At 43.4% G+C, this 17,826-nt stretch overlaps 1 protein-coding gene across 5 annotated transcripts in view; it reads right to left on the bottom strand.

Annotated features, from left to right (window-relative positions):
* nav2a (neuron navigator 2a) overlaps positions 1 to 17,826 on the bottom strand; it is a 139,887-nt gene that overhangs the window by 63,995 nt on the left and 58,066 nt on the right. For 3 of the 5 annotated variants that reach the window (XM_049595156.1, XM_049595162.1, XM_049595169.1), the window contains 5 exons: positions 16,171 to 16,307; positions 7,537 to 8,764; positions 4,417 to 4,526; positions 4,221 to 4,329; positions 2,544 to 2,966 (listed from right to left, as the gene is read on the bottom strand). In XM_049595156.1, coding sequence (XP_049451113.1) covers positions 2,544 to 2,966; positions 4,221 to 4,329; positions 4,417 to 4,526; positions 7,537 to 8,764; positions 16,171 to 16,307 — 2,007 coding nt within the window. Of the gene's footprint in view, positions 1 to 2,543; positions 2,967 to 4,220; positions 4,330 to 4,416; positions 4,527 to 7,536; positions 8,765 to 9,389; positions 9,482 to 13,820; positions 14,042 to 16,170; positions 16,308 to 17,826 lie in introns of those variants that run through there. The other 2 variants (XM_049595176.1, XM_049595184.1) reach the window with 2 other exon arrangements.

The raw sequence follows: 17,826 nt of genomic DNA, 5'->3' as shown, positions 1-17,826 counted from the left end.
GTATGTTTTTGAATTTCAAAGTCCATCAGAGGGTGAACTGAATTTAATTTGCCATGCTACAAACATTAAAAACTGTCTCTATTAGGACACCGGAGAGACTGATGGGGACTATTTCTTTGGGAAAAATACTTTAGATGAAAACTGATCACAGGAGGGGCAGAGACATTGCTTCAAAAAAAGAAATGCTCCATTGTATTGAGGTGAAAACCTACACTCTTCCTGAATTAAAATACAGAGGGACCTGTCATTTTAGGAGCTGATTACTATGAGGAATTTAAGTTAACCTTAAAGGAACAAGAACATAGCACTCGATGTAAATGCTCATCAAATTTTCACTGAAATCGTTTCAGAAAATTGTACAAGTTTATGTATTATAACTGTACTTTAACTGGATGTTGTGCTTCCTCATTTATGGCGTGTAACAGTTGTACATGTCTGCTTGTATTGTTGTAATGATGTTTAAGCTTTCTGCTTGGCCACGTCACTCTTGACCACATGAGACTTTTACCTGATTTAATAAATGATATATACTTATATAGAGAGAAAGATATCTCAAAGCCTGCGCAAGTAAAACCAGGGCTATCTGCATGGCTGGGTGCCAAAAATATGTTTCTTTTCAACTTTGTGTGAACTGACTCTTTCACTGACAGTTAAGTGAAGGAGAGGAGTTGGACTGTGAGAGTGTGCTTCTGTAAAATAAATGCCAGCTCCTCCTCTCTGGGTAAACATCCCACCCCTGTTTGGAAGAACCAGTTAATGGATGCTAACAGGGCTGTGATGGAGCTAACCGCTAAATGCCCTGAGGATGTGGAGAAGGGTGGGGGGAGGTCATCCGTCAATGTCTGTTTTAGATGGCTGTGATGGCATTTTTTCAGGCTGAATGATTCAGTCAGTCAATACAAATGACTGCAAACAGTCTATAATTGCAGCCTGAACAGTATCAGATCACCAAAAAATCATCAGAGGGAAATTATCTATATTTTTCCTTGCCTTCCTCACAAGTCCGACCCAGCCTGGATATCAAGTTTTCAGAGCAAGCAAATGGCTGTGCTCGCCTGCTCAAATCACTCACCTGTCCAGGTGTGGCTGTGGCTTGGTCTTTGTCTGCACACAGATTCAGACATATCAAGTACTTCAAGAGCACTTAGCGCCCTCGACTTGTACAGCTGCTTCAGGGCTGACGGTGAATCAGTGCAAACCCATGGGGGTCAGAGGAAGTAATTCCTACTCCAGCTTTTAAGAGATGTCTTATCACCTTGCTTCCCTGAGCTCATAAACTCTTTTCTACACTAGCATTCATTTGAACTCAAGCAAATTCCTGCAGCAGCTCTAATACCAGACCTTGGTCTCTACGTCTCTGGCTTTTCGATACCATGTGAAGGCGAGTTGGCACCTTTCACAAGTTCATCTGATAACACGGACGACAGCAGAGGTTTAAATTGCACAGTGTGACAGCCAAGGTATGCAGAAGGCCTGTTACAACATGGGCAGTGGTTTTGAGAGAGCAAATAAACAGGTTATCAGCGTATCAGCAGTACTGTGGCTGCAGACTGAGAGATGGGATACTTGTGGGATCTGTGCTACACATAATAAATGTTGCTTATGCTGCTGCGGCTTAACTGTCAGATATCATCTGGCACTTGGATTACAGGCAGGAATAATGGGGAAAGGAACAATACCGCCCTCTTCTGGCAAGTTTGTATTCCAGACAACTCACAGTCTGTGGGGTCACATGGTCAACCAGACAGAAATATCTAACTATCAACACATGATGCTCTCATAGCACAAAGTAACTCATTAATACTTTTCATGACTTAACTGCCAGTTAATGAGTACACTGCTGTGCTAGCAGAGGTGTAGAGGAAATGTATAGGGAGTGTCTGAGATACAGTTTCTTGCTCACCTACCAAGGGATGTCTAAACAAATCAATCATCTACCAATAATCTAAATCACTGTGAATCAGTCTGCAGATTTTTAATGACATTGAAAACAGAATCAGGTACTGTGTTAACTGGTTTACTCAGTAACAGGAGATCGAATTACAGAAGAACAATTTAAAGTTATTATCTTGTAACATAATCAGCCAGTGTGCTGAGTGTCTCTCTCACTTAACCCCCCAAAAACATTGCATTTGTTGCATGGTCGGTGGCAATATCTGGGGCTGCAACTGAGATTGTTTTAATATCAGAATATCTACTGATATTTTCTTTTTGTATAATTAATGGTTTATTATATAAAATCTGAAATTAGGGGAAATTGCCTATCACAAGCTCCCAAAGCCTGAGGGGACATACTGAAATATCAAGCAAAAAACAAAAAGTGTTAATAACAATACTAGAAAACAGAAAAAAGCAGCGAATCCTCACACTGGAAGAGCGAACACCAGCAAATGTTTGGCATTTGTCTTAAATAAATGAACAAAACTGCTGTCAGGTAAATTTCTGCAGATCAATTCACCAATTCCGCATCTAAAAATTTCAGCATTAGCAATCCCCAAACCTGTTGTAGGATTAAAAAGTCTCCATCAGTGCATTTCACTTACCCGCTAGCGACATCATCAGTGCGTGTAGCATTCTTGCTCAGCACGTCTCCATCGCTCATGTATCCAGTGACATCCACGGCGATGCCCTCCAGGTCAATGTCCTCCCCTGCTCTGTCTCCGAGGTCCACGCTGCAGAGAGCTCCTCCCCTGCCAGCCAGCTGCCGCCGCAGATGTCCAGGGTACAGGTAGCGTCCTCCCTGGCTGCCGACCACCCGGCCGCCATAACTGTTCCCCATAGAGGGCGCGTCGCCCGCCTGCAGACGAGGGCTGGACTGGCCCAGCCGCCATGATGCCAAGGAGGGGCGGGTGGAAGTGATGCTGAGGATACTCCGACCCCCTCCGCTGTTGTTGCTGCCTCCACTGCCACCTCCGCCACTGCTGATGTCTGTGGTGACACTGCCGTCAAAGGTGGTTTCCAAGGTGCTGAGCAGAAGAGAGAAGAGAGAATAAAGACAATGTGATCCACATGTAAACAAACAGGACGCCCCCTTAAATCTATTTTTTTTAATGTTTTCTGATCAGATTCTAATCAAAGTCTTTTTATTTGCACTTGAAGAACAAAAACCTCTCAATGAATTTCTGAGCTACTACTGCAACAGATGGCTTAACGATTTGAAATTTAATTTCTACCTGTCGTTTCATAGTGATTGTACTGATTAAAAAAATGATCTCCAATGAGAGGTCACATATTTGGATCACCACCACAACCAGATCATCTGTTTCTTGTGCACCAACAGATACAGTACAGGCAAACAAACTGCCACACTAGCAGTGGCGGCCTGCATAATCTCAGCTGTGGACAGATGGGTAGAAAGAAAAAACTAAAACAGCAAAACAGGACATTTAACCCTTACAACAGAGCCTAACCTAAACCGAGACAGCTGGGTCAGCACTGAGACGTGAGGCCAGAGCAGAGGTCAAAATTCTGAGGGAGGGAGCGCGATAAGAGCTAAACCTGAATCAAAGACGACATGAAAGACATGCCCTGCGATCAAAGCAAAAGATCCCTCAAAAGAAGGATGAAACGGCAGCGAGGAGAAAAAGGAGGTAATACCTGTAAACCTAGACAGACACAGTCTGCTGACCATGAGGCAGTTCAGTCACTGACTCAAATCCCCAGCAGTTATCCTGATTTGGCCTGTTTACCACTCGGCCGGAGCGGCCATTGTAAGGTGCTTCACTTTGATGATCCCCACACAGTGGAGTTTTGTTCTCCACAGGAAACACACTTTAGAAACTACTTAATGAGCAGCGCTGAATTGACAAGGTGAACAGAAAATTACTTTCATATTTACCTCACTTGATTAATCACCAATCACTTTTAAGTTTATTTTTCTTAGTGTGTCTTTTTATAGTAGCTTTGCCAACTTGAAAGACATGCATTGAACAGTATGGCTTGTGCCTGTAATTGTTCTTGGAAAAAGTTCCAACATACTGCATTTCTTCTGTCACTTACTGCACATGTTGCACATTCACTTTGGGACAGAAAATTCAAAGAATCATAATATGTAACTGAACTTTTGAAATAATAAAGAAGTAAAAGAGTTAAACAACAAGTTTGTTAAACTACTAATGGCTCCAAACATTCCTCAAACACAGAGAAGGTTGCCTCAGCGCTGAATCACAAGTCACTGCCAGTTAAAATCAGCAACATCAACCAATGTCTGTCATTTTTACCTGTGTGTGACCTGAGTTCCTCGCAAGCTGGACATGGTCTCCTCCAGGTTTTGCCGGAGGTCTGCTATGTTTTTGACGGTACGCAACCGCCTTGTCTCTGGGTCTTCACCTGAGACAAAAAGAAGCAGTCTCAGATATATTTACCAGCAAAATAAGCTGAGCAAAGACAGACTCTTCACTGTCAGTGATCACCCACCTGAAAGGTCCTCGATGGAGAGCTGGCTGGTCTTAGTGAAGGAAACGTCTCCACCTCTTCCTCCTGAGCCAGACTCAGTGTTCGCCGTTCCCTCGCTGTCTGTTTGGGATCTGGGAAAACAAATAATTTGAGGGATCAAAGGGGGGAGATATCATCGATTCTGAATTATTGTGCATTTAGTGGGAACCTAATATTCAGCAAATTGTCACGAAAGAGGGATAAACCTGATTAAGAATTAAATCTGCTGTGTTTCAAGTCTTGTGACCGGAATCTAAAATGAGTGGCTGCTAAGCCCCAAATGCCGGTAAAAAAAAAGGTTGTCTTTGAAGGATAAATCAATACAGTTCACCCGCTGCACTGGCTGGGGCTTTTTGAGACGATGACGTTTGAATGCCTCAGTTATATACAGCCTTTGGTCTTTGCCTGATCCCAGACTTTGTCCCTGTTGACTACTGTACACTCTCTCTGAGTGTGAGAGCCAATCAAAAGCTCTTACTGCCTCCCACACTGTTCCACAAAAAAGTGACAGCATGTAAACTTTTCTTTACCATCTGGTTAAATTACCTAATGTTGGTTGAAATTTCAGGTTGTGTTCATGCACTAACAAACTTACTGGATAAGATCTATGGCCTAGTCCACACGTATACGGACACTTTTGAAAACAGGGTTTTTCCTCCTTCATTCTCAAAAAATGTCTTTATAAACGCTGTTTTTAAAAAACCTCTGTCTAAATGAAAATGTAAAACACACTTGAAGCACTGTCAAGAACATGCCAGACCAAGAGGGGGTGATATAACCCCAACCCTGAAGCCATGTCCGCCAATAAGAAGCCTGAAAAGATCTGTGTTGTGTCATTGATGGATTATGTAGCACAGATTTCTGCAGCACATTTTGACGCTCCTGTTTCTCAATATAGTGGAAGAGTAACTGTACATTTATGTGTAAACTTTTAAAAGCCCTGTTAGCTAGGTTAGAACCGGCACTATTTTGGCAACATCTGCCTTTGCACAAAATGTTGCCTCATTTCTGATGCCTCACAAAGGAGATAACAGGTGATACAAGCCCTACACTCGATTTTTCCTGTCTACATGTCAACACTGGGAACTCACTTTCTGAAAATCTATAATCTGGATAGAGTTTTACAAAAGGTGCAGGACCTAAAACGCAGTTTGCGCGTAGATAAAAGGCTAAAAGACTACAAAATACCTGTATATGTGTGGACTAGGCCTATTGTTCATGACAGGGTGCTTTATTTTTAGTTTATGAGTCCTTAGCAGGTGAGAGAAATGACAATATTAACATTGAATTTACGTTTGTTTTTTCTTTCATTTTCTTCCAACATACTCTTCCTGACAGGTGGAGGTGATATAATCCTGCTGGTAATGCTACCTGACAGGTATACAGCAAAAACAGAACGTTTCTGAGCACTGAGGATGGGGGTGTTTTGGAGATGTGGGTTGGTTAGTTACAGGTCAGGATGTACAGAGAGAAAGGGCAGCGGTGCAGGAAGTGTCAGGGGCCTAATGAGTGGAGAACGAGAGGGACCTCCTTCCTTATCACACTGGGACCGGGACAGAGGTCAGAGGCACACAACATCCGCACATACTTGCCCAGATACATGTGCACACACATGCTGACAAAACACTCTGCGTACGCACACATGAACAAACACAGATGTGACATTCCTGGGTAACAGTTCGCAGATGGCTAGATTTAGATTTTGTGCTTTAAGATGCTGTAAGAGAATCAAACATCAGATATGAGATGACTTGAGAGATCTCACAAGCTTTGACTTGTACAGTCCTAGCCAGAAGTTTATACACCTTTGTGTAGTTATTTGGTCAAGAACAGCTTACTCAGAACTGTTATCAGGTATACGACTGAACAAATACACTCCGGCAAATATTTGCCAACTTCAAATAGTCGTCACTGAAGAATTCAGCCATACCAGGAAAATGTGCTGTGTGTATGTTTATGACTTATAGTCGGAATAGAGTGTGCAACGGTTTAATGACTTTGTTTTATCAGTGTTTTATGACACGTGATCTAACAGAAAGATTACCAGTGAAGCTAAATTTATTCTTCAGATTTAGCATTGCACTCTGGGAACGCAATCTGACTCACAATGGACAGTTTTCAAAAAGTATTAAAATCAATGCAGCAGACCCAATAAAGAAATATTATCTCTTAATACAGAGACATGAACACCTGCATTTTATCTTATTCTGTACTGCATTTTATTTGCTTTTCTATATTTGGTCTGGATCTTAAAGGGGAACTACGCCCATTTTCAGAATTTCTATGTTATTCCCGTGGTCTGAGACAGTCCAAAAATATCATCTAGCATGACATCCCAAGTTTGAGACTTCCTTCTGTGGTTTCTGACTTTGAGAGAGAGAGTAGCTCATGTTCACAAATGTTGACTGAACTTTCCTCGGTCATGGAAATAACATATTGGAATTCTTACTTTAGGTGATGTTCCCCTTTAATCTTCCATTTTTTTTTCAAGACGTTGCAATAAAAGTGTCTCTATTTTTTGTTGATTCAAGTGTTTGTATGTTTTTTTTTTGTTTCAAATTAATATCTGTCACATAAACTATGGATTGTCAAGTATTACTGTCAATGGTACGTCTCTGTGATCTATGGAGTTGAAATTTAAGTTGAATTTGAGAGCAAAATCACCCACACAGTCCTGATAAAGCAGACTGTGGTAAATGAAGTATTACAGAAGCAGTGTGTAGGATTTAGTGGCATCTAGTGGTGAGGTTGCAGACTGCAACCACCTAAATACCCTCACCCTCACCCCACAGGAAACTGTAGAAACATGGTGGTGCAACATGGCGGACTCTGTGGAATCTGCTGCCTATGTAGGTATGAAGGGCTCATTCTCAGCTGACAAGAATACAACAATTACTTTCTGCCAATGGATCCCCCTAAATTCGTCACACTGCTCCTTTAAATCCTTATTCAAATAATAAATGATGCCTTTATTCATGACTGTATCTTTGATTGTTACTCATGTTGTTATTAATATTTCATGTGATGGAGAAATACTAAAGAGAAAACCATTTTTTCCATTGCTTTAACATGTGTTCCCAGGCTCAGTCTGTGTGGTCTCACCTGTACATGAAAGGTGCGACGGTGGCCGTGTTGGGGTGGCTGTGGTGCTGTTGAGTCTGAGGTAGCTGCACGCTGATGGTGTTGCTGGCCGTGCTCTGTGTAGTGCCTCCACCTGCCACAGGGGAGGCGCTGTTCTTTCCCTCTGTGGAGGCCAGGCTGGAGGTGGAGCTGGAGTGCCTGCTGTCCCTGTCTCTGTCCAGGGGTCCGCGGTGCATGGCGAGCCCCCCTCCTAACCGCATGCTCCGAGGCCTCTCCCCCGCCTCCTTCACTGAGGAAGCTTTCCCCCCGACTCCTGGGGCTTTGCCTCCTGGCTTTGGTATTCCGCTTTGTGCAGGGGTTGAACTCTCCTTTTTGGCCACTTTACCCCCCTTGGGAATGAAGCTGGTGATTTTAGAGGTCCTTTTGTTTGAGCTGTCTGTGTCTACAACAGGTGCTACTTCCTCCTTAAGCTCCTCCCCCCTGAGCTCTGTCCTGTCGGGGACTGAGATGCGTTTCCCCACCTCCTTCCCTTTCTCCTTCCCTCTCTCCTTCTCCTTGTATTTCTCTGTGCTTTTGACAGAGCCCTTCTTGGCAGTCAAAGCTCTGCTGAAAGTGCGCTGGGCGATGCCCCTCAGGGCGATTTTGGGGCTGCTGGCCGTTGTGGACACAGTAGTACCTGCTGAGGGAGCTGCTCCGTAGGCCGTCCCATTGCTGGTGCCGTTCATTCCTGGACGGACATTACCATCATCTTCCTCCATGGGGTCGGTGTTGGAGCCAGTCTCGGCTCTCTCCACCTGCACTGCTCCGGGCTGCCTTGCTGGGGCAGCATTGTCAGTCTGAGCCCCTGCTCCATTGGAGGAGGTGGAAGATTTGGAGCCTCCTTTACTGTTGAAGAGCTTAAGCTTCTCTAGCATTGACTTCTGAGCGACAACCTTAGGGGGAGCTTCAGTTGCCGGGGCAGCCTTACAGGACACGTCCTTCTCCTGCTTGACGGGCTGCATGGCAGACGCGGGGGCGCTGGTGGAGGAGGGAGCAGGAGAGATGTGCTTGGAGCTCATCGACTTGCTCCTCCAGGGCTTGCTGTTGGGCTGGGGAATGGCTGTGGAAGAGGATGAAGATGATGACGATGGGGGAGGAATCTGAGCGGAGGTAGCAGCGGGGATGCTGGTGGAGGAGCTGACAGTCACTGCAGATGACGGAGCATGCTCAGTCATCACCGAAGGCTGTGAGGTCATGCCCTCTGAGGAATCTGCACCAGAAAAGAGACATTTTATTAAACAATGAGATAGGAAGGTACAGCTGAGGAGGAGAAGTCAAGCACAGGGAGGATCTGGGGGAGAGAAGAGAAACCAGATGCTAAGTCGTCTTTGACCCCACACAAAGTGGCCTTATAAGGGCCTGGAGGTGGCCTGTGTTGATACAGCCCAACGTGCCATTACTTTCCATCAGGCTGGCCACCAAAACTGTTAAAAACCCCTTAGCACTAACAATGAGAGGAGCCCATCACAAACTTTGTATAAAAACAATGAGGCGCAGACTCAAGTGCTTTAAAGTCTTGCCAAGCAGGCCAAGTCAAGAAGCAGTGCTGCAGCACTTATAAGGCTTGTACTTATAAGGGCTGCTTTTGGTCAGCGTCCCTGTGCTTTACAAAGAAACACTGTCTGGTTACATCTGGTTACATGTACTCAGCCTCTTGTAAATTAGATTTATAAATGGGATAAAAAACACAGTTTAACTTTAACAGAACAGAAAGCCTTTTTTATCGTGGAAACATGCTCCTGTAAACCATTGTCACAGATTTATCACCCAAAAACAAACTGTCTGGGTTAAATCTGCAACAAGTGACTCAACAGCATCTCAACAAGCACACTTACCAAAAACTGAAGGAGCAAGCAAAGAGCTGAAATCCCTGGCGTCAAGTCACTGCTCTTACTGTGAGAACTAGAGTGAACTAGAGTATCCTGAGAGCTGCTGGGGTTGTCAGTGTGTGCAGAGGGGTGCTACCAGCAGCACACAGTTCAGACCAGTAACATTTGAATATTCAAACTCCAACGGCCGCTGAGAGTGAGGGCCTGTGCAGGGAGTACTGGGAGGAATTAATCATAACAGTTCTGTTGCAACATACCTGACACACATACACACACTGACTCATATTTATTCTAAGCCCCTGCTGCTGCTGTGTTGCACACCTTAGACCTATGGGAGTTTAGGTTCTTAATACACTGCAAATTCGCACCAAAGTAGCAAGATTGGCTTATTAATTGAGCAATATCCCCACAACCCTGAATCATATTAAGTAATTCTTGTTAGTTATAGAGTCCATAGAGTCTTGTTTCTAAAGATAAGTGGCAAGACGCATTTTCCAATATGTTTTTTTACTATTTGTCGAAGGCCCTGGTGCTGTTTGTATGAATTCTACCTGATGAACATCTGAGGACAGAAACAAGTAAGTACAAGCAGGGTGTCAACAGGTATAAGACACTTAGATTTAAAGCTTTTTAAGATCTTTCAAAGATCATTATAAAGCAATTTTAAGACAAATCATCTTTTGTTATGAAAAGCGTTGCAGATGAGTATAAAGGTAATAAAGGTAAAGGTAGTATATATATATATATATATATATGTGGTCCCATGCAGAGGTAGGTTTTATGTAGGGATATGGTTATTAGAGTGTCAGGTTAATCTACATTTTGCCAACAGGTAAGTGCATGTATGAAGTACAAAGAGTTAGATTTAAAGATTTGTAGCATCAGAAATGGGGACTATCATGCAGATGAGCTTGGCTCATTTTGAGACAAAAATATGATAAAATAATATAAAAATAAAAGTAAAAAATGAACAAAATAATAGAAGAAAATAGAATAAATAAAATAAAAAAATATAAATAAAAGGTGGATATATAAAGTTTGTTGCAACTAAGACCTCAGAAAATCAAATTTAAAACTACTGAATGACTTTTAAGGCCTGATTTTTATAAAATTGAATTTAAGACATTTTAAGGACAAAGTGACAAGTGATCGATAGTGTGCATTTTTGTTTTTGGGGGGGTTTTTTTTGGTTCTTTTTTAAACCTTTTTTCCCAAATACAAGGATTTGAGGAAGGGACAGATGGTGACCCTGATGACTTTCAAACATTTTAAAACCAAGTTGATTTTTACTCGGGATTTTTTTTTTTTTTTACATTACGCCACTGGATTTTAAACTTTTCTTTGTTTAACAAAATAAGACTTAGTGCTGAACTATTCATTCAAAATACTTATGATGATATTTCCGATAGAAAATAATCATATGACTTTCACAGTGCTTATTCGTTAATGAGTGAATATTCCTTTAATTCACGTTAGCCACATTACTTCCATATTCATATGTTATTCATGTGGTCTCATTAAGTCAGCATTTACACAGAATATTAAACACTCAACCCACTTGTTTACCCCTCTCTCATCTGGCTCTCAACTTTGTTTCATTTTTACAGCACCTTTCATGTCCTAATTGGAAATAGGCACCCGCTCGCCGCCTCTCCTTTCTCCCCCTGTTTAGCATTTAGTGAGAGCAGCCTGAAACAATGCAGCCATTAGGAACTGATTAGAGACCAATTAGCCGTGCTAGCAGTTAGCAATCGGGAAAGTGGGTCAGGTTGCTAATAGCTGGAGTCCCATTGGAGGCGGCTGAATGAGAGGGAGACCTGCTGTGATTATGGAACAGGCTGAGAGAATACGGGGGACTGGCACTGCAGGTTTGGGATGAGTGAAGCTTTGATGTGGGCCAGCAGGACGGCCTGTGCTGTCCGTGAATGGGGTCAGTTTGGATTTCGGGTCAGGAAGGAACAGAAGAGGAAAGGCAGGACATGGAGAGGCCCTGGACACTGGGTACAGCTGGTCATTGTCATGACTGGACCCGCTGACCGGGACTGACACGCTCCAGTTGGGTTGCTAAGGGTGAAGGAAGGTGGTCAATCTTCAACGTGTCGGGTCAGAAGTGACACGAGAGTGATGGACTTGGACACTGTTGCATCATAAACCCAGCCAAGGATTCCAGACAAGGTTCAACACCTCAGTCCATCACAAATTAAGGAAATGCCAAAGTCAGAGTCAAGTGTTTTCTTCTGGTTTAAAATTCAACCTGCTACTTTTTCTTACAATTAATAAAGCAACCACAAGGTGGGGTAGATTTCATTTTGGAGGGGAAAATGCTGCATGAGTCTTCATTTTAGGCACAGCCGCCTGAATATTTTAAGATAAAATTAAAAACACAGCCTCACACTGTAAAACAACAACTACAATCAAATGGATACAGACCTTGTAGACAGGTCTCTATGGATCAATCTGGCTTTACTCTGGCTGCATTTAAGAAACCAGCTTTAAATTATCTGCACAAAATGCACTTGCGGAAGCAATTCTCCTTCAAAAATAAACACAGAAGAGTCTTAACATGCCCAGAGAATGGGTCACTGACCTAATGACCCACCCTGTGCAGCCTTGGGCCAAATCCTGGACTTAAACTGCTGGGGGAAACATGTTGAAAGAATTTCAGTGTTTACGAGTTAACTGCTTAATTATGGCAGTCATTGGAGAATAAAATCAAGAGCAGAAAATGACAGTAGGTATAGGAGTACCCGAGGCGAAAAGACTCACAGACCACCACTCCGCTTCCTGTCTGCCATAAAAAACTGTCTCACTCTCTCTGACTCTGTCTCAGGGTTGGCCCAGCTGCCTAGTCCTCTCAAAGCCTTCCTGATAACATCAAGGCATTTAAGGAAATCAGCCGAAGTGGACCCAAAGCTCTTTTCATGGATGGTCACACTCATGTGTCTGTGCGTGTGCTCCTTTGTGTTAATGCCCCTCTACAGCCGAGGAAAACCATGTAATTTCACACAAGTGTCAATGCTTGTCTCCATGCGAGTGTGTGTACATGTCTGTGCATGCATGTCAAGTTTAGAAGAGAGGGGGATGTTTTTTTCTGCTCAGCAACTTCAAAAGCTTCAAACGGCAGGACCGGTGACCGGAGCGAACATACACCAGTGTGACCATTTCTTGCCCGCAAAAAAACAAGCGGTAAACGCATTAGAGGTAGCGTGGGCTGACACTGTTTAGACATCACAAGCCCTCCAACCCCTCTCATGGTCACACTGGTCACAAGACATTAAGCTGGACCTTCTCAGTCAGTCAACGACCAAATTGCTGACCTGAAAATGCCCTGCTCACATGCAAGACTGAAAACGTGTTATTTGATTTTAAACCCAAGGTGCAGAGAAGATTTCTCACAGAGAGCACTGTGAGGGCAGTTTTATTTCATTTTCTGACACCTCCATGGACTTTTAATTTGTAAAATCTACACAAATCATATCTGACTGGCACAAAGTTTGAGGCTGCAGGTGTTTGCTTACTCATCACGTTCTGATTTCAGAAGCCTGCGCTCTCTCGCTCTCTCTCCCTCCTCAGTCATTGTGCTCCCAAAAGTGAGCGGGACAGCCGGCTTTTGTGTGGAGACTGAAACTTTTTAAAGTTTCTCCACATGAATACACTCAAACAGTGACGCTACAGCTCATCAGAAGGCTATTCATTCAGCAAGGGACCCAGCCATACACACACACACACACACAGAAATACATGGGCGACAGAAGCATGCACATACACAAACACAGAGCCACCACAGGTGCCCCCTGCTCTCTGTGTGTGTCTCTGCTCTGTGTCACTTGGTGGACACCCAGACGCTGTCGCCTTGTGTTAATGCAGAGCAGAGGAGAAGATTCAGGTCTGTCTCTGTACTGTACAGCGGTGTGGTAACGTGACTCCATTCTGGTGTCAGAGCCAATGACACAGAGCAGATCTGGCCTCACAATAGAAGCTGCAGGTGCCTCTCTAACCATCTGAACCTCACAACAAGCACATATAACATACCGTGTCCCACCATGTTCTTTTAAGGCAAACACTAAACTGACATATTAGACTGATCACACTGTCAGACTTTTAATGACACTTTGGAAAGGTGAAATAAATTCTAAATCAGTGTCAGTTTTACACTAATGAAGCAAGAAGTTGGCTAATTACATGACCAATATCCCTGCAACCTCACTACTAACAAATCAAATTATTCACTAAAAGGTTCAGGGCAGCTGATCTGACATCCTCTCACAGAGAAACAAACCTGCTTTCTGCAGCTTAGCAGCAACAACAACAAACCTCTAAAACTGAATCAATCCTCGACCATACTTTATAAGTTCAAATGCAAACCTCAAGTTCTACATCAGAAACTATAACCTGCAGTCCTAGCTCGAGGCAATCTACAAGTGCAAGCTGACAAACCTCATAGGTGCTGCAGATGTCCAGGAGGAACAGAGACAGAAGGAAAGGACAGGAGGAGATGGGAGAGTCCCAAACCATGGCCAGACATCCAGAGAGTGCAGGAGCAGGAGGAGGAGGAGGAGTGTGGTGGTATGGCAGAGGGGAGGGGCTTGGCAGCATGTCAACAACACAGTAAGAAGGAGGGGGGTTGACAAGTGATTTTCATACTTCCTACCTCCAATCACAAGGTCTGCTGCTCCAAAACATACATGCACACCTGTTTGCCAGGATAAGGTAAATTAACGTGTTATGCAAACCATTTTTTTTTTTTGGTAACAAAATTGATTTGTATATGAGCTTTGGTCCTTTCTTAGGGAAACATTGCTCACTAATTGGTCACTTACATCTCTAACATTAATGCTACTACTACTACCAGTACTACGATTTTTAATATCAACGGAGCAGTTCAACTTTTTGGGAAATTTGCGTGTTCGATTTCACCCCAGATTTAGATCACTCCCCTCTCATGTCTGGACTATAAATATAAAGTTAAAGCTGACAGCCAGCTAGCTTAGCTTGGCACGAAGCAGCCTGGCAACCTCATGGTGACAGACTCCAGGTGGTCATTGCTGGCCAGGCCAAGAAATAGTCCCACACACACACTCTTTAAAATCACGACTTGCTGTATTTACACTTCAGTTTTTTGCGTGGATTAAACAAACAAGATAGAACTTGTTTCTAGTATTCATGCCAAGTTTATCCAACTGTGAAGAGCACACAGACAGAAAACATATATCCGAAATGTTGGACTATTCCTTTGATACTAACCCTTGCAAATTTCTTATATACCTGTCCGTGAACACAACACTGTCTGCTAGAAACTCTCCCATCTCCAGTGGAGCTGCACATCAGAATAAGTGTCCCACAGTGATGCTCAGAGTGTTGGTCCCTGTTAATTTGTCACTTTAAACACAGACAACAGATTCTCTCTCTCTCTCTCTCACTCACTAACACACACACACACACACACACACACACACACACACACACACACACACACACACCTCTCTTTCTCTCTGGGCGGTCAGAATTCTCTGTGTAATGCAGGGTAATGAGTTTAGACTGTGAACACTGACAGTCTATATAAAGCCTTGGCCCACCGAGTTGTGACAGAAGCTATTTCAACACTGCTCTCACTAAATATACTGCCAAACACACTTGCAAGTTTGTATGCTGCAGAACTCAAAACACTGGGCAGTGCAAGTTAAACTGGGTCAGAGAAGTTTGGAATAAATGTGTGAGAGAAGATTTCCGCCTCCTACTGAAAACAAAACTCTCCCAGTTGAATCATCAGGTCAAAAGATGAACAACTGTTTTAGAAAACATATTTTTCTATATCTGTTTAAGTTACTGAAAGTCAAATGCACAAGCCTACTGGGTGGTGTAGTATAATACCAAACTGACAGAAACACAAGTTCTCAAAAACAAAGTTGAAATAGTTCCAATTTAGTAGAGCTCCTAAAGACAATTCTGCTGGGTGGTTTGACTTCACCAAACAGGAGGAGGGCGCTGTTCTTCCAGACTAAACACAGCAGAAGTTTTCAGTTTCTAATGACAGCGGACTGATGCTCTCCTTTATTCAAACACACAGCCATAAATGCCCTAAGTGGTTCAGATCCGAGCAGGCCACACTGACCGTAACCCTCTCAACCTGTGAGGACGAACACAGCAGCCAAATGGAGGTCACTATAACACTGCAACTCCAATAAATCACAGCTTGTCACCTCCTACACTCACACACAATGTCCTTAAAACAGTAACCACACACAGGTTTTTCCTCACGCACACTGTTCAGACCAGTCACTGAGGCTGCAGTCAGAGAATACATTTACATCAGCATCCAACAACCGAATGTTTGTTACAGAAACTGAGGATAAATTCTCTACCCTCATAACGTGAAATATTAATGTTCCGAGTTAACTGAAACATTAAAAGGGGGAATTTTCCCTTGAAAGGACACAGTTGTTCCAGTGCAGCATTACAGTACACGCTGAGGGGCCATGCATCTTTTTCTAGCATGTATTTAACACTTTCTCCTGGTCTCAAAGCAACAGAGCAAACTCATGTTTTTAACTGGCACCCAGAGGATTCACAGTCCACCTTAAATTTGTCCTCAACACTGCAACATTAACATTTTTAAGAGCTGCAAGGTTACAGTCTCCTTTCTAACGTGTCTCACTCTTTCTCACACACACAGACTCACAATTTGTTGAGGCCAACTCAAGGTTACAGTTAGCATGATGGTATTTATAGCCATCCATGGCAAAACTAAGTGTGTTTGTGTCTGTGTGTGGTTGCACATGAGCCTTACCTTTGTTCAGGTTCAAGTTGGCTTTGGTCTTGTCACTGAAGCCCTGGCTGCGTCTGTTCCCAGCAGCACTGACCGCAGAGCCTCTTGGAGGGATGTCACTGCCAGCAGTGGACACCCTCGCCGAGGGGCCGGGAAGTCTGATGGAGAGAGAAAGAGAGAAGCGACAAAGAGAAAGAAAGGAAGAAAGAGTATGTTCGATATAAAGCCTTCATCACACACGCTGAGGGAACACATTCGGTTACTGCAAGTTTCTAGCACATTCTGTTGGGACAAATCCAGTCTACAGCTTCTAAATTTAAACAGGAGAGTTTCACTTCATCAGAACTGAGAGTAGAAGGACCATGCAGTGTTTTATGTGAACAGGGCAGAGCAGCACAAGGGTGTCCCTACATAGCAAACCAATCAAAAGGTACAGCATTAAACTAGAACTTCTTCAACATCACATTTCAGGACTGCTAAAGAAAGAATTCCCTTTCTGTGTTACAGAACGTCAAAAAGAGAAATAGCTGTAAGTGCTATACACATAAAGCTATTGCTATTCAAGATCTGTTTAAAGGTTATGAGTAGCCTCCCAAAGTGATGAATATTTTTAATCGCCCCACACAAGCATCATGCTGACTTTGTTTTCCACACTGTGAATATGCAGCTTGTGAACTCAGTTGATGCCCGAGGAAGCTGATGTACTGAATTTATGATACAAACTTTTTTTGTCCTACTTTATTGATTTCCTTGGGGAAAAGTTCTCCTCTCATACTCTTGCTGGGCTGCAAGGTCGAGCCAACCTCAAATCGATGACTTAACTAGGCACTCAGTCATCCTGCTGCTGCCTTTCGGTATGCTGTCTACTCTTTTAGGCTCTTTTGAAAGTTTCCAAGATACAGTACATGCCTACAACTGGCTCATCTTCAATCTGAAAGTCTGTGGCTTGGATCTAAACATAACACAATTTAGTAAATGTAAACTCAGCTATTGTTCACTTTCTTTGTAGCTCTGCTTGCCCCCACCTCCCTATATACACCTACAGTAATGTAATGGAGACGGATGAGCTCACACAGCAGTGTGGAAGTATCTGAGTGCGTCGGACGGCCTGACAGCGTGTAGGTCCCTGGGGAACTGTCAGCTCAGCAGCCTCAGATTACACGTCCTGCTCCTTTATTTCCCCTCATGGATTAGACAGGATATACTAGCCATTGATAAGCCTTGGTGAAATTTACAACACCTTGATTCCATATTGCGAGTCGATATGTCGCCTTCGGTGAGGTGTGTGAGCCGAGCTGTAATATGACCAGGCTGTGGCACGCAGACTGCTAATGAAATGCTAATTCACAGGAGGCGACATCATCATCATCATCCTGGGACTGTGAGGCGGGTGCTGATAAGCAGATTACAGCTCTCTGTCTCACAGCTCTTGCATACATTATGGAAACTCTCATTTCCGGCATGCCGTTTACTTTGACTGGCCATTATTTATCTGGCTACTGCAAGGTAATAGGTCTCACCACATCATTTAGTCAAGAGTAGCCTTACATCATCTGGCTCTCAATTATGGCAGGACCAGTCAGTCTACTGCCTTCCCCCTTTGGACTGGCTGTGTATAGAGGAAATATTCGAGTTGATGGGTGAAAACAATTGTATTTCAAAATATCAATATGGGCT

Source organism: Epinephelus fuscoguttatus, linkage group LG2 (assembly GCF_011397635.1).
Source record: "Epinephelus fuscoguttatus linkage group LG2, E.fuscoguttatus.final_Chr_v1".
Taxonomy (NCBI): Eukaryota; Metazoa; Chordata; class Actinopteri; order Perciformes; family Serranidae; genus Epinephelus; species Epinephelus fuscoguttatus.
Note: the sequence above shows the minus strand (reverse complement) of the source record. Positions and strands in the feature narration are given on the sequence as shown.